Source organism: Mustela lutreola, chromosome 2 (assembly GCF_030435805.1).
Source record: "Mustela lutreola isolate mMusLut2 chromosome 2, mMusLut2.pri, whole genome shotgun sequence".
Lineage (NCBI taxonomy): Eukaryota > Metazoa > Chordata > Mammalia > Carnivora > Mustelidae > Mustela > Mustela lutreola.
Genome location: NC_081291.1, coordinates 13796334 through 13816618, shown reverse-complemented (window position 1 = coordinate 13816618; position 20285 = coordinate 13796334). Strand labels below are relative to the sequence as shown.

Sequence of the window (20285 nt, the reverse complement as noted above, 5' to 3'; positions counted from 1 at the left end):
TGTCTATTTGTAAAATAGACACCTTACCGACACCGCAGGGTTGGCGTCAGATGGAGCCAGATGATACTTGTAAGCGCTGAGCACGTGCTCCGCAGGTGGGGCGGGAATTTCCATAGAAATGCTGCTAAGGGATTGTTTCCCAATGCTCCAATGTACTTTCTAATGGATTGGTTTTGGGTCGTTCTTAAAAACTAAGTTTTAAGAAGGATGCTAAGGTATACATTTGTTAATATGACGGTGAGGGGAGAGATTCAGTACTGTTACGTAAAATTCAGGGTACTGCGACCTTGTGCTCAAAGGGACAGTAGGGCCTGAACTGAAGGAAGTAAGACAGGGAGGTGGGCTTGACCCAAATGCCTCAAATCTCCCAGCATGGCTAGCGGAGTCACGTGATACTTGCCCTTCCTCCTCCCCATGTCCTTGTCCATCTCTCTCTTCGAATTTCATCTCTCCTTTGTTTCTGTTCTCCAGTTTGTTTGTTTGTTTGTTTGTTTTTCTACAACGGTCATTTGTTCAAGTTCAGTTTTTAGCTGAATATTTTGGAAACGTACCCTAAAATGTCCTGGTTACCTAACTGACTAAGGGGGTGAGGGATGGGAGTAGAGGGAAGAGATCTGGCCACACTTGGTCACTGCTGAATCCGAGTGGGGGCACACAGGGGTGTGCTTTTGGGGTGTATTTGAAACTTTCTATAACAAAATGGCAAAAAACAATTTTACACTCTATAGGCCTGACAAGGAAAGATCAGTCATATTAAGTGAGAAAAACAGAGTGACAAGACACGTCCCATACCCTGATCAACTGAGAAAAGACTGAAAGTTTTTAAACCAAAAGCAAATAGTGATTTGTTTGGTTGGTTGGTTGGTTACAGATTTTATTTATTTATTTGACAGAGATCACAAGTAGACAGAGAGGCAGGCATGGGTGGGGAAAGCAGGCTCCCTGCTGAGCAGAGAGCCTGATTTGGGGCTGATCCCAGGACCCTTACTTAGATCATGACCTGAGCTGAAGGCAGAGGCTTAACCCATTGAGCCACCCAGGTGCCCCACAAATAGTGATCTTCTCAAAGAGGGCAGGATGACAAGTTCTTGTTGTTCCAATTTTGCAGAATTAGCATCACATTCTGGGTTAAAAATTAAAACAAAAACAAAAAAATCCCACCCAGCTGTACAAGGGCTATGAAACACTAATCTATCTCAGAAGTTTGAGTTGGAGGGTAAAGTCAGGAAAAGTGAAGAAAATCTTTCTCTTTGGGGAGGCTAAAAACTCCAGGGAGGAATGGGAGGAAACCATTCCCATGCAGCATGCGTATTCCCCTATGAAAGCTGAACCAGAGAAGCACCGTGGGGAAATCCCTCCGGAATCTGCTCCGGAAGCAGCTGGAAGGCTTGTGATAGGGAGAAGCTGCCAAACCCCAAGGAGACAGATGACTCTTCCTGGCAAGCAGAGGGAAGTCAGCAAATGCTTCACTCTCAGCGGGGACACTTGATACCAAGTTAAAATTTGGAGCAAATAAACAAACCCAAAAGACCCCCAGCAGGTTGAGAATAAAAGTACCTGTAACCTGTATAACAAAGCATTCATAGCTTTAATATACAAAGAGTTATTAGAGATCAATAAGAAAAAGATAAAACCTCCTGAAGAGAAAAGTAGGGAAAAGTCATGAACAGGCAATTCACTTAAAACAAAACAAAAGCAGAAACATAAAAATGGCCAATAAACATATTTTTAGGTTCAGTGCCACCATGAGTGAAATTTAAACAATGAAATGTCTGCGTGTGTCTCAAGTTGACTTTTTTCTTTTATGAAACTGTCTAGTGTTTGGAAAGGATATGGAGAATATGCAAAAATGCTGTTGATGGGAGTATAAGAAAGAGGCCAGCTTTTCTGGAGAGGAATAAAGTGGAGGTATGAGGATTATAAAAGCCTTGAAATGGTGCATATGTTTGACTCCAAATTCTGTTAGTAGACATTTACCCAATGGGAATAAGGACCGAGGTGGCCTAAGATTCAACTGCAGAATGTTCTGGGAGGAGGCAGTGGGCAGAGTGGCTGGACCTCAGTGCCAGAGGCTGGCTGCCCAGGGCGAGTTCCTCTCTGAGCCTCAGCTTCCTCATCTGTAAAATAGAAAGTATCATCAGGAGGCAAAAACATATCAAATGCCTGACACAAAGTAAATGCTCTGGACATGGAAGCCCTCGTAAAAGAAACTAGGCAGAAAATGACAAGCACCCAGGAGATGCGTGGGCCAAGGAGAGGAACAAAGTTTCACAGAAAAGAAGCTAAAATAGTTCTTAAACACACAAAAAGATGCTTAATCTCATCTCCAACAAGACATGCTTGTAAAAATGATGCCAAGACACCATTATTCACTCAGAAGATCTAAGAAATCCTGAGTCAGCTGGTAGCCTGTGCTGCTGGGGAAATGGGCCACCTTTACATGGGGGAGGGGCAGCAGGTGGGACCAGCCTGGTGGAGAGTGCTCTGGAAACTGCTGTTAAAATGCCAAACACAAAGGCTCGAAACTCTGAGATTTCACACTGGGGGATTTACCCACAGAGACCTGCACATTCCTGGAAAGTATGTACAACGTCATTCCCTGTAGCACTAACAGCTAGTTGGAAGACTAACTAGTTAGAAGAAGTAAAATGGCCATCACTGGGTATATTCTGTCAAATGGATTAAGGGGCCTGTTTGCAATCCTTCATTCTTGCTCGTGAATCCCCAAATATTCTGACCTCAGAAGTCTTTCTAAAACAGTTTAATCTCCATTTATCCCCACACTTGTGTATACTCATCAGTTTGTCTACAGTGATCGACTATGATCACTATGACTAGGCCAGATCAGCAATGTATGAGTGTATCAGTTAGCTATTGCTGTGTAACAAATGATCCCAAAAGTTAGCAGCTAAAAACAACACACATTATCTCAGAATTTCTGTGGGTGAAAAGTATGGGGGTGCTCAGCTGGGTGGGTTCAACAGCAACACTCAAGGGGACTGAGCTGTGAGCTGTTCTAGAATCCTGCACCCGCCCTGGGTTCTGAACATCCAGGTTACAGTTGTCCTGCCCACCAGTCTGCTTCTAGGTGGACCAGTTGTTTTCTGCCACATCTCAGGGAAGTCCCCATGATGCATTTCCATCTCACGACTGGAGCTGAGGATCTCTGCCCTGCCAGCAGCGTCAGCCACAGCCCTACATTCATTTACTGCTCCAACAAAGAGTTCGTTGTAGGATCCTGCAGCAGGAGGCCAGGCTGCCCTGGCCCTGAGCCTGGCTCCCTATACCCATCTCCTAGTACAGCCCTTGCTTGCAGTGGCCCCGAGGCTCCCATCACCACAGTCTCCCCTTGCAGTGTTGAGAACTCCATGAGCTTGACCAACTGGCTGGGTCAGGAGATAAGGTATATGTTGTTCCATCCAGGAATCCACACTTACAACCATCCCTCCCACCCCATGCCAAGCCCCCCTACTCCCCCAACAATTCACTGGCATGACCCAAGAGCTTGTGATGTCCTCACCTACTGCTGTCTGGTCCCATGGGGCCTCCGAGCAGCCATCCAGAATGCAGGACACGTCTCTGGCACCAAGGGCCCTTTTCAATTCTAAAGCGAGAGATAAACGCTTGCACCCACCTGAGGATTCCATGCATTCCCTCAGAGAGGTCACAAGAGGGCAAAGGATGGAAGGAAACATCTCAACCAGGAATCCAAAACAAGTGGTTCAAATAAGCCTCTCTCCGTACCTGTGCTCACAGCAGACAAGGCTAGCCGATCCCCACCCCTTCACTGAGCCCCCCACCAGTCCCACCAATCCCCAACACAGCATCCCAAGCAGACATTACAAGTCAATTAAGGATAGAATACCGCTACCTGTAAAACCTCTAGGACAGAAACTCTCTGAGATTACCTGTTTCTGGATTTCCACCCCCCCCCATTAGAGAATAGCTTTTCCTCCACTGAAAATGCCCCTTTCCAAAAAGAAAAGAAAGAAAGAAAAGCCCCTTTTCTAAGGGAACTTAGGGGGTTCTTTTTGCATGGATGCCCAAGGACCAAAGACATCCTCACCTTTACCTCCTGGTTCCCAGAACCCTACTGTCTTTGGCTTTCTCCCAAGAAAGGGGAGAGCTACCTGAATCCATCCTTTGCCTCCAGGACTGTGCCCTCAGCCTCCTCCTTGGCTTCCAGTCTGGTCACTGTTGCCCTCTGCTCACACACCCTCCATGGCTCCCCATTGCCTGCTCAATAAAGCCTAACCTCCTGTGCCTGTTATTTCAAGCCCTGCACACCTGCCCCAGCAGCCTCCTCTCCTTCCGTTCTCCTTCATGCCCTCTGCATCAGCCACATGGATGCCACGCCATTCCCTCAGCCTCACATGGCGCATCCCAGCGCACGTTTCTGCAGTCTCAGGCACTGGCTCATATGCAAACTGATGAAGCAAGAAGGAGAAGAGAGGGTTCTGGAGCCGCTGCCCAGCCCAGAAGATCCAAGAACTCTGGGGGCTTCAATGTCAGCCCGGAAAGAACAGGGAGTTGCTGAATGAATAAATATAAATGTCTACCCCCAACTTCTCCATTTTGCCTCCTTCCCCCCATCCTAAGACATCCTACACACTCCTCAGAGCCTTGTTCCAATGCCCCCTCCTTTAGGGAACTGCCATCAGTGCCCCTCGAAGACTCGCTCAGCCCATTCCCATCTGTCCCAGTCCTACCCTCCATCAACGGACTAGTATTGACAGGAAGTAAGAGGTGATAGGGAATGTGGTAGAGGCTGCTACACACAGCCAGGGGTCACGAGGCTTCCTTGAGGCAAAGAGGAATGGGGTTTACCTCCATCGATCCTCTGCAGCAGGACCCCCTGGACGATGTCTTTATAGATGCCCTTGACGGTCAGGGCTGGGCTACCCACGGCAAGGACGTCTCCTTCGAACTCAAGCAGCTCCTGGAACAGAGGCGGCTGAGGGGCTAGTCTGGAGGGGAGGGTGGCCACTCTGATCCTGTTTAGCTGGGGGGGCCTTGGGATTAAATTTCCTCATCTCTAAAATGGACTCCTTGATCCATATGCCCTCAGGTTGTTGTGGGGATCAATGAAACAGCACATCACATCTTACTGCGCATAGGGCAGGCATCTCCACTAGCCCTCCCACCCATCTTCCCTGGCAAGAGGATCTTGTCAGCCCCTGAGGCAGACCCCTCCCTGATGCCCCTGTGTGACCAGGCCCCTGTGACCTTCTCTCTCACCCCCTTCCCATGCCCTCACTCACCAAGCTCCAGCCATGTGCGCCTCCTCACTATTCCTCCCACACACCAGACACTGGCTGACCTCAGGGTCTTTGCACCTGCTGTGCCTTCTGCCTGGTCCATGCTTCCCCAGGACATGGCTCGTGCCCTCAGTTCACTGCTTCTCGAGTGTCATTCTCAGTGAGAGCCTTCCTGACCATCCGGCAAACCCCCCAACAGACACACATTCCCTCTTTGCCTCCCCACTTCCCTAAGGCCCATGTCACCCACTGATATGCAATCCCTGGGTGCATTCACCCACCCCCCTCTCCAGATTTCAAATGACAGATGCTGAGCACTCTCATGGGAGAAGCAGAGAGCATTGTGGGAGCCCAAAGAGCCATACATCCCAACCATAGGGCTTAGGGAACAAGAGTCTCTTATCATCACAGTGACTCCAAGGGAGAGAGCACTCTGCCCACTTTACAGAAAGACAGAGACCCTTGACTGTCCTCTAGGATGTGCGCATGCGTGCCCTCTTACTCACCACTGTGCAGCTCCCCTCCAGCTGGTGCAACACAAAGGGCAAGAAGATGGAGAGCAGCCACCCACGGGTAAAATTCCTCTGCACTGAGCCACTGTCTGACTGGAACTTCTGCCGGACACACACAGCAGCCGGTCCAGGGGCCATCGGAGTACCCAGGCCATGGGAGTAGCCATGGCCACCCAGTAGACCTCACCTTCAGCACACGCCCCCGGACTTTCTCCAGCTGCTGGGCAGCCTGGGTGCAGTCCAGGGCTGTGGTCAGACACTGGTCTGCCAGTTGTAGGAAGGTGGCCACGGTGTCAGCCATAAGCTGTGGAAAGAGCATCTCATAAGCCCCCTGGGAACCCACACTCTGGCCTTTTGGGCCCTGTGCCTACCCGGCTGACCCTTCTTGGCATCCAGACTAACCTGATCAGCCACTTTCCCCCAACTTCCTTTTTGTCTCAAGAAACAGCCTCTCCCTCCACTCAGGACCTGGGAGTCATGCAAACAGTGGGAACCTATGTATAATCTTGGCAGAAAATGCCCTTCCCTCTGGAGGATGGTGCCAGAGTGCTCAGTCTGGGGAGCAGAGGGCTGGTCGGAGTTCCACCTCTTTAGCTGAGTGCTCTTGTGCAGTGTACAAAATGAACAACTGTACCAGGCAGCGCTTGGTCTTCTCAATCCTTGTCTCCTTCACCCACCTTAGCAGGTCCCATTCCCTTGGCCTACAAATGCACCCCACTTCTCTCTATTAACGGCACCCATTCTAGTTCAGGCCTCCTTCTTGCCTCCTCTAATCCTGCCCCCAACAGCCTCTCTTCCCCACAGCAGGTAGGGCTTCCTAAATCTTGAATCTGGTCATGCCCCTCCCCTGCTCACATACCTGCTGGGGCTCCCCACTGCCCTCAGGACAGAGCCAGACCCCTTAGCCCCATATTCAAGTTCCTGACCCATCTTCCCACCCACTTTGATGGCATATCTCCTACCTTTCTGCCCTCACTTGAAACATACAACCCAATGTCTCCAAATGGCTTCATTTTCCCCAAATGCAGATAGACTCCCTCACCTCCTGGTGCTGATCCACACTATTCCCTCTACCCAGGACACAACCCATCCCCCATTTTCCCCCCTGCTGCCTCAGTTCAGAAGTTCTCTCCTCCTGAAGGCCCTCCTAACACTGGAGATGAATTGCACACCTCCCCAGGGCTCCCACAGCACCCCATGTGTTCCCACCACAACTCTACCCACCACATGGGAGCCCAGGGAGGGAGGCCAGGTCTGTTGGTCATCATGATCTCCCCAGCACATTCTTGGCACCCGTTCAGTGGACGCGGCTGCCCCCACCTCCTTCAGCCTTCCACTCCCCACTCACCTGCTGGGCAAGATCCTGGGCCCCAAACATCAGGCTCCGCGTTCCAAAGAAGCCAAATGGCACCACCAGCTGCCTCAGGCACCCCTGGCTTCTCTCAGCCTCACGGTAGCAGGTCTGCATCAGCTCTGGGTCCCATGGCATCTCCCCAAATGAGTAAACCTGGGCTCCACAGGCAAGTGAGAAAAATACCATCAGTAAATGGAAAAGAAAGGCCAAGGATCTCACAGCCAATTCATAGTAGGAGAAACGCGAATGAAAACACATCCCACCTCAGCCACCCAAAAAATGCATAATAAAAGTAACAGGTATGGTGTGATGGACATAAAATGGTAAAACCTGAAAAAATGGATAACATGCAGTGCTGGCATGACTGAGAGGAAATAGGCACAGCCCTTGTCACACCTATACCCACCACCTGATGCCCTCTCTGTGCTGGGGAGCTCTGCAGCTGCAGAAATTAAGTAATCCAATATGGTCTTTGTCCTCAAGGAGCTCACAGAGAAGTTGGGGGAGGTAAACTATAGACTAACAACTACAGGGGTGTGTAAACCCATCTGTGAGGAGGGCCGCACAAGTAGCTGCGGATGCAGAGAAGAGCAGGGAAAGTTCCTGGAGGGGATGATTATGAAATGGAAGCTTAATGAGCTCAAGTTTTCCTGGCACTTAGTCGGTCTTCATTTAATATCAGAAAAACTGAGGTGACCTCCATGGAGCAGAATTCACTGGCTTAGGGGATGGGGTGGCCTCTGACAACAAAGGAATGGGAAAAGGAGGAATCTGAAGGTAGGTGGCTCCAGACTTATGTTAGTAAAATGCTACTCTTGTCATTTTACTCCTCTCTCCAACCATGGTTTAAACTGTGGCCCCAATGACCATAGCATAGTGGTCTACAACAAGTAAAAAGCAGCCTACAACAAAGTTAAGAAAAGGTTTTCAAAAGAAGTTTTCAAGAAAGAGGAAAAAGAGTTCACGCAACTCTTCTGTAAAGCCAATACACTGTCCATTGGATGAACACACACACACACACACACACACACACACACACACACACACACACGAGTCACCTCCTTGCGCAGCTGCGTGCCAGAGGAGCTTCCACGCAGATGGCCAGACAGGCGGTCCATGCCCTGAGCTAGGAGGGTCTGCACTGCCGAGAGCACGGCTCCCATGGTGCTCAGCAGCTTCTGCGTGACCAGGGACAGCTGTGTGTCCACCTTTCCGTGAAGGCACGACTCCAGGGGGCGCTGGACCTCGACTGGGAGTGGAGGACACTAGCCTGGGTCTCCTTCACAAGGTGCTCCTTCACAAGGTGCAAAGGGCGTGGAGGCGGCCCGGGCTCAGCACGAGGAGGAGGACAAGAGCTCAGACTCTGAGCACCCTTTTATACCATTTTATACAGGAGAAAACTGAGGTTTGGCGTATGGCAGCAGTCAGCGCGAAGTCCCACCGCCCAGAGGCAGAGCCCGGATTCCAAGCCGGTTCTTTTGGTTACTGAGCCGAGTGGGAACCTCCGCCATCTGACCGGGATATCCCAAGTCAGGTTGGCCACTATCTGCGCCTCCACCAGTCTCCCGACTGGGTGTCCCTCGCTCCATCCCTGACCCAACGCTTTTCCACGACCGGACCTCCCTCTTGACCCCACCCGTGTCTCGCATCTCGGAGCCTCGGCCACGCCCAGACTCCCACCGACACCTAGTCCCTTGTGCTCACCCCTTCTCCCACCCCTCCTCCCACCCCGCCCTGCCCTGCTGGGTCTGGGGTCCGAATTCTCGGCCCCACCCCTTACACCCACCCTCACACCCACCCGGTTCCCCTTCCACCTCTCAGGCTCCCGGCCCCGCCCCTCCCTGCCAGTCCCGGTCCCCAGGCCTCACCCCGCAGCCTCCCCGCCAGGCGCTCCCGCTGCCGCAATATCTGGTCTACGTCGGGCCGGATGGTTTTCTCCAGGACCGCGAGCAGCTCGTCCTTTTCTGGCTGGAAGGCGCGGAGCCCGGCGGAGGCCTCGGCAAGGACGGCGGCGTGCACTGCGTCTAAGAGCTGCCCGGCCCGGCCGAGGGGACCCCACACGGGCCAGAGGCGCAGGACGGAGCCGTGATGGGGCGGGGGTGCGAGAACAGAGAGACCAAGACGGAGACGCAGAGAGACGGCGGAAAGAGTTTCGGGGACAGACGAGAGGAGGGGGAAGATGGGCCCCCGGGTAGGGCCCCCATCCGCCTCCGCGACTCCCCGCGTGTCCCGGCCCCCCCTCCGCGACCCCGCGCCTACCTCGGTCCAGGCCCAGGCACGGTTGCGCCTGGCCCCCCGCAGGCCGGGCAGGGTCTGAGCTCGCAGCGCCGGCAGCAGCTTCCTCATCAGCACCCCGGTCAGCACCTGCGGGAGAGGGGACCGTGAGCGCCACGGAGGGCCTAGGGGCTCCCGGGGACGGCCTTGCTCGGCACTGACCTCTGCGTCCGAGCCCAGGGTCACGTCGTCATCGCCAAAATGGCCTTGGTGCTGACGATAGAGTCTTACGGCGTCCAGGAAGGCACGGGCGGCGGGGGCCTGACTTCGCTGCAGGACTGAGGGGGCAGCGCCTCAGGGCCAGCCCACTCCTCCTCTGCTCTCGCCTCCGCCTGGCTCCCCATCGCCCGGGAAGGAAGCCCTCCACCCCCTCACCGGGTCCCAGAACGCCCAAGCCTCATCACCTCCAGACCTTTGCTTGAGCAGTGCCATTTGCAGGGAACACGGTGCCCCGGGACCATCACCGGCCCCGGCTGCACAGCCACCACCACCACCACCACCCCCCCTACCCCTCCACAAAGGTATATTTGTGCACTCAACGACCTGCTCAACATATGTGTTGGTCCTGTTCCCTTCTTCAGCCGGCTGACCCCTTATCCTTGTCAGACCCCAGCCTTGACAGCCCCTTCCTCCCCTCCTCCGTGTAGCCCTCCCTGATCTCCCAGGCTGAGCTGCTGCAGGGCTGTGTCCCCATCGTAGCCCTGGTTGCTTCTAACTGCCTGTTGTCGCTTCTGTCTCCCTCCACAATCCATTTCATAAGGAAACTAGAAGCTTTGAGGTGACCCCATAGCCAGCAGGAGCAGAGCTCCTGACCCACTGCTGCCCGGCCTTTCCCAGGACCCACCTGTGCCACGAAGCCGGATGCCACCCTGGAGGGCTAGCCTCCAGGCTCGCTGTGCTTCTCCTGTGGCTGCAGAGAAACACAGATGCCGGCGGAAGGGGTGCTGGAGGAACAGGGGGAAGTTCACCGGCATTTCCAGGAGGGGGTCAGACTCTTCCTGTGTATGCTCTCCTGCAAGTGGGCAGAGGGGATTGTCTTCATTCATGCACTCACTCTACAATCATTCATTCACTAGAAGAAAACACCCATGACGGGCTGAGAGGAGCCATGCGGTTGCGCAGTTGCTTGGTAAGGATGAGCTATGCCATCATTATTGCACTCTCCTTATTCTTGCTCAGTCCCAGGGGGAGGTGGGCCCACGATGGACATCAGCAATCCCTCCCAGCATTGTTTCCCAGCCTCAGTATCCTCCTTAACCCAGAGGCCTGGGCAACCACCGCTAATCGGGCTAAGCTGGCATGCGATTTGAGCCCGGATTGCCCCTGGGGTCTCAGCCAGGTCCAGATTCAAACCCGGCCAAGTCATTTTGCTCGCTCTATGTTTAGGGCGCAGTTTCTCTGTCTGAAACTCGGGTCTCTTGCCTGAAAAATGGGCTTCAAAGTGATACCAATGAGATATTGAGAGGACTGTTGGAAGGACTGTTGGGGGCACTGTTGTGGGGGCAAAATGAGTGAATTTCTTTTTGATTACTTAATTTGGGGTGTCCTAAATCTTCAGTGTTTGGTTCTGATTTCCAGGGTGATACATGGGACCACAGTAAGATGGAATAATCCAGAAGGTATAAATTCCTGGTCACCCCAGCCCTTCAACCTTGGCCCACCCACCAGTGCCCATTTCCCCACATGCTCACTGACACCAGGTTTTACTGTTTTACCTTTGCTACTTGGATTCTTATCCAATGTTCTAGGTCTCCTTCTCTCTCTGATGAGAGTGGATATTTTGCTTGCTAGAGCTGGGGTATTCAGCCAAAGACAATGCTGCCCCAAGGGGACACCTGATAGTGTCTGGAGATATCTTTGATTGTCATACCTCTCATGGGGGGCGTGGAATGCTACTGGCATCAAGTGGGTGGAGTCCAGGGATGCTGTTCAACATGGTGCAATGCACAGGGTGCCCTTCCTCCCCTCGCCCCCACAAAGAATGATTTGGCCCCAACTGTCAACAATTCTAAGGTAAAGAAATCTGCCCTTGAGGATCCAGGAAACTTACCTGAGGAGACTGGGCAGAGAGTGTCCAACAGGTGGAGATATTCACGCTGGGAAGTCAGGACGGTATACCCTGTCAAGGTCGTGGAACCCAGGGGATGGCCCCCATTTTCATATTCCTATGAAAGGCATCGAGAGAACCAGCTTGGGACAGGTCTAGACTGTGCCTTCCATGTCCCAACTGTGGGATCAGGAGAAGGCGAGGGTTCACTAGGGAAGTCCTCCACCCCCCCTCCCTCCCTCCCTGTAGTCAAGCACCAGCACCCACTGTGTGCTAAGCTAGTCCCAAATATTGTATGAGGATTATCTCATTGACTCCTCACAGCCCTATGTGGCCTAGACCACCATTATCCCATTTCACAGAGATGGAAACTGAGTCCCAGGGACATAAGTGACTTGAATTCGCCAGCAGATGTGATGCATAAAGGACTCTCACAGTTTCAACCTCAGCTCTGCTAATGACCATGAGTAAATCCCTATTCCTGGCCTGGACCTCAGTTTACCTCCCCGGCCCAGCAAGAGATGGCCACCCCTCCCAGGCCAATCTCACAGGGACCCTCAATTCATAGCAGGTGACTGAAGAAAGGAAAGAGGACCACGTTGGGAGCTGCTGAGGGGAGTGGGATAGTGAGGCTCAAATGGAAGGGACAAGAGCCACTTGCTTACCTCCCTGTGGCTGAACCACTCCAGGCGGCCGTCCCCACGCAGGACACAGAAGATCGGCTGCCACCGAGGCGGATGGCCCCCCAGCTGGGTCAGAGGCCCTCGGTGCTCACGGACTCGGGGAAGCTTCTGTAGGAGAGACCAGTGGATGTCGGGGGCCCAGATCACCTAGAAAACACCCTCCACCCATCCCACGCGCCACCAAGTACAGGACTCGGGCACTGATGTGATCGCACTGCTCTTCTTGCTCACACGCTAATACCATGCACTTGTTTGGGACACTTCCAAATACACACTGACTTCATTCCCTCCCACAGCCCTGGGAGGGAGACACTTTGTCATCCCCTCATCACTCGGAAGCAGCCCACCCCTGACTTGAGCCTCGGATGAGACCCCAGCCCCTCGCCAATATCTTTTTTATTTATTTATTTGACAGAGAGAGAGGGACAGAGATCACAAGTTGGCAGAGAGGCAGGCAGGGGTGGGGGAAGCAGGCTCCCCACTGAGCAGAGAGCCCTATGCGGGGCTTGATTTTAGGACCCTGAGATCATGACCTGAGCTGAAGGCAGAGGCTTGACCCACTTAGCCACCCAGGCGCCCCCCACCGGCCAACATCTTGATTGCAGCCTGTGAGAGATCCTAAAAGAAAGAACTCAGGAGGCTGTGTCTAGATTCCTGACCCACAGCAACTTTAAGATAATACATGTGGTTAAAAAAAAAAAAAAAAAAGATAATACATGTGGTTTGTTTCCAGCCACTGACAGTGTGATGTGTTGTTACGTGGCATTATCTAACTAATACAAGAGGGATTGCTGGGTCACGGAGCAGGTGTAGTCCGCCTTCCTGTGAAACAGCAAGTCCTCTGTCCACAGACCCCTCCCTTGGGCAGGGTGGGATATCCTTTGTTTTAATAATAAAACCCTTTGTTTTATTATCTTTGCTGCTCTTCTCACTCCCTGGCCACCTGAATTGTATGTGTTTTGTTTCGTCACTGGGTCCCAGAGCAAGGCCCAGTGCACAGATGGTGCCCAATAAATATTCAATGAATAAATTAACTGTATTTGTGATATTTTCATTCTTTGATGGGGTGGTAGAAAGTCAGGTGCTTGTTGAATGGTTCTCCAAACTTTCTCTGAGGTCTGAGATTTTTCATAATAATATCATTAAAACATTGTTATAGAGGGGTGCCTGGGTGGCTCAGCCTGTTAAGCGTCTGCCTTTGGCTCAGATCATGATCCCAGGGTCTTGGGATCGAGCCCCATATCAGGCTCTCTGCTCATCAGGGAGCCTGCTTCTTCCCACTTGTTCTCTTTCTCTCTCTCCCCCTCCCCCTCTCTCGCCATCTCCGCCTCTCTCTCTCAAAGAAACAAAGAAAAAAATTAAAAACTTAAAAAAAATAAAATCCTTAAAAAATAGTTATAGAAATGATGTATAAAATAAGTATATTATCAAGTGTTCAAACTGAAGCAAGGGGAAATCCCCCTACACTGTTTGAAACCCTAGTGTCAATGGTTTCCTGGGCCCAGTGGCCAGAACCTACAGGTGGCAAGAGGTGCAGGTGGGGACGACACCTGGAGTCCTGAGATGCCCCAAGCAGGACAGGGAGCGCCCCAGGTGAGAGAAGGCTCTGCGTCCACAGGGCTGGGGAGCCTCCAGCCCAGGTCGGGTGCGACTGGGTAAAAGGCATCCGAGAAAGACGGGATAACTCGGAGCCCTTGATTAGGGCAGGGACCCAGCAACTAGCGTGGGCTCCAGGGTCAAATCATGCCTCGCCTCTTCCTGACAGGGTGACCTCAGGCAGGTCACCTCACCTCTCTGTGCCTCAGTTTCTTCTCTGGTCAAAGACTCATTTCACAGGCTGGCAAGGACTGGGGCAGTGGTACAGGGCATGTGGAGCCATTCGTTGGCTCAGGAGACATCTGGAGCTGGACTGGGCAGCTCCACAGTCTTTTTTTTTTTTTTTTTTAAGATTTATTTTATTTGACAGAGAGAGATCACAAGTAGGCAGAGAGGCAGGCAGAGAGAGAGAGAGAGGCAGAAGCAGGCTTCTTGCTGAGCAGAGAGCCCGACGCAGGGCTCAATCCTAGGACCCTGAGATCATGACCTGAGCTGAAGGCAGAGGCTCAACCCACTGAGCCACCCAGGCGCCCCTCGGCAGTCTTAAGTTCCATCAGCAAACTCTTCTTGACCTCCTCCTATGCACAGTCATCACGTGGGCACAAGGGATATGGCCCCCGCCCTCACAGGGCAGACAAGGGAGGGAGGCAGATGTGTGACCCAAGGCTTCCCTGGAAAAGCATCAGGATGGGGATCCCAGAGGAAGCACCCAACCGAGGAAGGGGCTGTGGTGATCAAGGAAGGCTTCTTGGAAGAAGCGTGGCTGGAGCATGAGGAACACCAGGAAGAGTGCCCTGGGCAGAGGGTACCATGTGTGCAAAGGCTTGAGGGTCCAACGGGCGGGCTTCACGCCCCATCGACAAGGCAAGCCTTTTCTACCTTGAGAGCTTTTGCATGGACTGTGCCGCCTGCCTCGAATTTCCTTCCTACTCTGGCTTCCAGATCTGGTTCCTTCTCAGCTCAGAGAAGCCCGCCCTGCACCCCAGCTCCCCGCCCCTCGACACTGCCTTTCATCTTGTCTTCAGAGCACATATCAGAAGTCCTCCAGTACCATGACATGCTAACTTGTTTGCTCACTTCTTCCCCAGTCAGACTGTGAGCCTGGAGGCGGGGGGGGGGGGGGGGGGGCACTGCAAAGCAGGATCCTTCCTCCACCAATGCTGTGCGCTCCCGGCCCATATATCCAGCCCAGGGCATGGTCTGCTGTAGGTGCCCAGTGAATGTTTGTTCAAAGAAGGAATTTTTAACAATCTCCCTAGGTCTTGGTGTCTCCTATAGGGTAAAGGTGGAAGGCAGGAGGGCCCCGCAACTGAACCAAAGTCCCCCCAACTCCCGTCTCCCTCCCTTAGCAACCCCTCCCTTTGTGGCACCCACTTTACTGCGCATCAGCTGACATCCGGCTGGCTCCCTGGGCCCCAGCTCACGGGAGATCTGTTGCAGGACAGAGGCTGCCAGCTGCTCCCGGTAGCAGGGCAGGAAGTTCCTCAGCAGGGTGTCCACCTGGCCTGCAGCGACAAGGGCATGGTAAGGTGATAGACTCAGAACCCTGAAGACCTGCCTGGGGAGGGCAGAATAGGCAGAGAGGCCACTGGTGAGCTCCTGCCCTTGCCCCAAAGCTGCCCAACAAGATGTGCTCCAGATTCCACTCACCATCCATAGACTGCTTGTAGCCACGTGGGGGTCAGAGGCGGGGGAAATGAGTGACTCAGGCTTAATTTATAACTGATGCACAATAAACTTTAATTACATAAAGCATACGATCTGATGAAATTTGACACCTTTACACACCCTAGAAACCATCACCACGAACAAGATAATGAACAGATCCATTCCACCCCAGTTTCCTCTGGCCCTTTCCCTGGAGAGAGTTTCTGAATATTTTAAGCCTCACCCCAGCACCAGGGAACTTTCTGCATCTTGATCTAGAAAGTGATCGCACAAGTGTTAAAGTCCTTCAAGCTCTTCCCCTAAGATGTATGCACTTGACTGTATGTAAAACAAATCCATATCTGCTGCCTGGAATGTGGACCTAATGGCTGGAGCTTCAGCAGTTATTATGTGCTATGAGACGGCCTTAGGCACAGAAGCCATGAGTGGTAGAACCATGAAGTGGAAGGAGTTCAGGAGTCTAACTTATATGAGGCTGCCTGCCACTGTACTTTTCTATAGGCGGGAGAAGTAAATCTTTATCTTGTTTAAGCCACTATAGAAAAAAACAAACAAAAAATAAAAACAACCAACATAGCAAAGAGTAACTTACTGAATCCTTACAATGGTTCCATGAGATAGACATTGTTGCTATCCCTGCTTTACAAATAAGAGAATGAGACCTAGAGAGACGAAGTCGTTCACCCAAGGTCACACAGTGAGTGAGGGTAGGGCTAAAGTGTGAACTTGCATGGTCTGAGTCCTTGCAAGACACACCACATGCCTGTGAACATGCTGTTCCCCCTACCTGGAATGCTCTTCCCACATCTCCTACCAAGGAACTCCATCACAACCCTCCAGCCCTGGCTTGACCCTCAGCTCCTCAGTGGGCAGTTACCCACCCCTTTTCTTGCCCCTGAGTTGGAGAACCTATGGGCTTTCCCACAATGCTTATCAGTCAACTGCTATTTTTGTAATTGTAACTTGATCTTCTTTCCTGGTCTAGGTCACGAACCCAGGAGCTGGGAACCATTCTTAACCCCACTGTGTCCTCACTACCCAGCACACTGGAGGTGCTCAAGCATGTGAGGGCACCAGCCACTCTTAGTCTTGAAGTGGAATCTGAGCCTGTTCCCCCTGCTGGTCCCCGTCCACCTAGTAAAACCATCCCAGGAGATCTGGCTGAGCCACCTCTCACCTGCTCCCTCGTCCTCATCCTGAGCCCATGCCCTGAATAGGGTTACCAGATTTACCAAATAAAAATATAGGTCATTGGGGTGCCTGGGTGGCTCAGCGGGTTAAGCCTCTGCCTTCAGCTCGGGTCATGATCTCAGGGTCCTGGGATCAAGCCCCACATCGGGCTCCTTGCTCGGTGTGGACCCTGCTTCCCCCAGCCCTGCCTGCCTCTCTGCCTACTTGTGATCTCTGTCAAATAAAGAAAATCTTTAAAAAATATATAGGTCATCAATTAAATTTGAATTCCGGATAAATTAGGTATCATTCTTTAGCATAAGTATGCTCCCGTGCAAAGTTTGGGACATACTTATACAAAACAAAAATATTCATCCCGTATCTGCAATTTACATTAGTAGGGCATCCTACTGTGTGTCTGACAACCTTAGCCCTGACCACCACCACCCCCACTCCCACCGTACCCCATGCCGGCTCACCCCTCAAGTGCTGCTGCTGCCGCTTGTCCAGGGGGCTCGAGGGCCGCCCACCCATCCTGCTGCCGTTTCTAGGGTCTCCCTCAGGAGCAAAGCAGACACTCCCTCCCCTCCCACAACCCCCAGGTTTCTGGGTTCAGGGGTACCCCGGGAGCAGGGCAACCAGTGAGGGGCTTGGATGCCGCTGAGACCAACTCCCTGGGAAGCCAGAGCATGGCCACTGTGTGAAATGTGTCGGGGGTGGGAGGGAATCCCCGCTCTACCCCTGCCCCGCCCCACCCTGCACCTGCGTCCTCCTGGTTCCCCTGGGGCCAAGGCCTTCAGAACTGCTGGTTTCTGCAGGGGCTGCTGGGGCAGCCCCAGGGGTGGGTTGGGGGTATGGAAGCCTAGAATCCTAGCATTGGAGGAGGGATGCAGGGCCCACACCAAGAAGGACAAACAGCAGTTGTCAGGTGTGTGAGGCAGGGAAGGAGGGTGGGCAGGGACAGGGACAAGGGGACAAGGGACAAGGGACAGGGACAAGGACTCCCCCCAGTGGGTGATGCTGGGTTCTGAGAGGACTCAGCACTGACCCAACAGTCCCCAGCAACCCCAGACTGGGGAGGCAGAGCTGAACAGACACGCCCAGTTCCTGGGAACTGTGCTGGGACCAGGGAAGAGGGCGGGCGGCTGTTGGTGTACCGTGAACTGGTGCAATGCGTCCCTTGCGTTCCTGTCTTGTCAGCCTGTCCTCCACCAATGCACACAGCACCGGACTGGCTCAGGCTAGTTGGACCTCCCTACCCCTTCACCTGTTTTTCCAGCACCTGGCAGAGAGCAGCCCTGGTGAAGGGAGGGTGAGCAGGAGCAGAATCTGTGCTCCAGGCTGAAAATAGGATCAAATGGGAATCTCACAGGCTTTCAAATGAGGGGAGTGTTGAGTTCCAGTGGCTGGAAGGTAGATGTGATGGCTGGAGCATATGCAGTCCACCTTGGACCACGAGGTGAACCCCACATAGTGACAGTGGCACAATTATGATTTAGGAGCAAGGGGTCCCTGAAGAGTACATGACATTGCTCCAACCCCGGGTGGCCTCCCTCCAGAGAGAGAGCTAACCCTCCATTTTGCTTAAACCACCAGAAACACTGTAATCCTCACCCATGCCCAGGATTCATTTCTCCTCTCAACAAACATCACTCCTTGCCAGCCCAAGTGTCATCCTTGAACTTTGTGCCAGGGATGCAGAAGTGGGCAACACAGACCATGGCTCCAGCCCCCATGAACCGTCAGTTGGCATACCAACGAAAGTGTCAGATAACGACAAAGTAAGGATGAAAGATGGAGCTGGAAGAGGTAGAAAGTACTAGTGGTGGAGCAGGATCGGGGAGATGTTGCACGGTGACCTCAAGCAAGTGAGCGCCCACACTGTACACAAAGCTGGAGAAAAGAATACTGGGTAGTGGGCAGAGCACAGACAAAGGCCCTGAGGTGGGAATGTGTGTGGCAGGTTCCAGTAGAACACAAGGTGGGAAGGTGAGTGAGCTGCGGCTACAGGGAGAGGAGTGGAGAGGTGACGCACCCCAAAGGACCTCCATGTGGGGACCCCACGCCTCTCATCACATCCCTCTGCTTCTTGGCACCCCCCCCCATCCTGGCTACTGCCTGAAACACTGGGGGCACGGCCACCTGCTGTTGCCCAAGCCCACGGCTGGGCTGCTTTCTCTGCTTTTCTTCATGTTTTCGCCCCGGGCCCTGTCCCACTTCCTCACTCACACATCTGAGTGACCAACCCAGACAAGATGTTGAAGGAAACTTCACTTTCTGTGGTTTTGGCTTCAGGGTTTCAACCCCCACGGCCTGATCAGGTGCCTCTGTGGGATGGGCCCAGCTGCCAAACCTGACAAAGCTCCACATGGCTGAGGGCTCCCATGCACCCACCAGCCTCCCCCACAAGGCTGATGGGTGGTCTGTATGCACAGTCAAGCTCTGGGAAAATGCTGCAGCCCTGATACATCACAGACTGAGGAGTCTCGGCCCATTCAACATTCAAGGCTCTGACAAGGCCTGCAGCACAGCGGGACACAGAGGCTGCCACTCCCCTGTGTGCAGGGAGGGCTCAGTTAAGTGTGTAGTGAGCTGAACAGTGTATACCAAAAGGATATGTCCCCAGGCTACTTTCAAAACAAAACAAAACACACATTGGTGAGGTGGTGAAGAAGCCTTGGGCACCAGCGGCAGGAACAGAAAATGGTATAGCTGCTGTGCAAAACGGTACAGAGGGCCTCAAAATTTAAACATAGAATCACCATATGAATCACCCTTTCTACTTCTAGGAATATCCCCAAAAGAATTGAGTCTGTAGTAGCTCTGTCACAGTGAGCAAAGTGTGGGAGCCGCCCAAGCGGCGGCTGGTGGATGGACGGGAAACTACACGGCATATGTGCACGGTGGAATGTTCTTCTGCCGTGGAAGGAGGAAGGAGGAAGGAGGTTCTGACCTAGCCTCCAACACGGATGAACCTTGAAGACATTATGCTGAGTGAAAGACACCAGCCACGGAAGCACAAATAACGTGTAATTCCACATATGGGGGGTGCCCAGAGCGGTCAGAAAGTCGAATTGTGGGTGCCTGGGACTGGGGGAGGGGAGAATGGGGGGCTGTTTTATAGGTGTAGTTTCAGATTCCCAAGAGTTCTGGGGATGGACAGCAGTGAAAGCAGAGAGAACATACTTAATGCCGCAAACGGGACGCTTAAAAATGATTAAGATGGTAAATTTTGTTACTTTTTAAACACACACACACACACACACACACACACACAGGCCATGTCCCCTGGAACCTCCAAGAGTGACCTTATTTGCAGCTGTAATTCTTAAGGATCTTGAGAAGAGTTCACCCCGGATTTAGGGCTGCCTGATATCCACTGGCAGGTGTCCTTACTAGAATGGGAGAGGACACAGAGACACAGGGGAGGACATGTGACAAGAGCGGAGGAGACCAGAGCGATGAGTCTACAAGCCAAGGATGGCTGAGGGCTGCCAGCAGCCACCAAACACCGGAAGAATGGCATAGGACAGACTGTCCTTCAGAGCCTCCAGAAGGATCCAAACCTGTGGACACCTTGATTTCGGACTTCTGACTCCCCCACCCCCGAACTGAGCAACCATACATTTTGTGGTCCTTTGCTCCGGCAACCCTGGGAAACTCACCCAGGGTACCCCATCCCTGCCCTTCCCTTGCTGGGCCAAGGGCTTTGGGTCACACACT

At 52.8% G+C, this 20285-nt stretch overlaps 1 protein-coding gene across 2 annotated transcripts; it reads right to left on the bottom strand.

Moving 5' to 3' along the window:
* Nucleotides 1-861: 861 nt before the first annotated feature.
* Nucleotides 862-20200, bottom strand: NIBAN3 (niban apoptosis regulator 3). 2 transcript variants are annotated; one of them, XM_059160451.1, is made up of 15 exons: nt 17042-20200; nt 15099-15229; nt 12111-12236; nt 11449-11563; nt 10243-10410; nt 9561-9676; nt 9384-9488; nt 8993-9155; nt 8183-8373; nt 7119-7277; nt 5958-6074; nt 5765-5872; nt 4828-4939; nt 3521-3604; nt 862-2117 (listed from the first exon to the last, which is right to left on the bottom strand). In XM_059160451.1, exons 1-15 carry the CDS (start codon nt 17094-17096, stop codon nt 2011-2013), a joined length of 1857 nt encoding a protein of 618 aa, XP_059016434.1. In that variant the 5' UTR covers nt 17097-20200; the 3' UTR covers nt 862-2010. The 2 variants fall into 2 exon arrangements, with proteins under 2 accessions (XP_059016434.1, XP_059016433.1); XM_059160450.1 differs by having other exon boundaries at nt 8993-9488.
* Nucleotides 20201-20285: the final 85 nt, after the last annotated feature.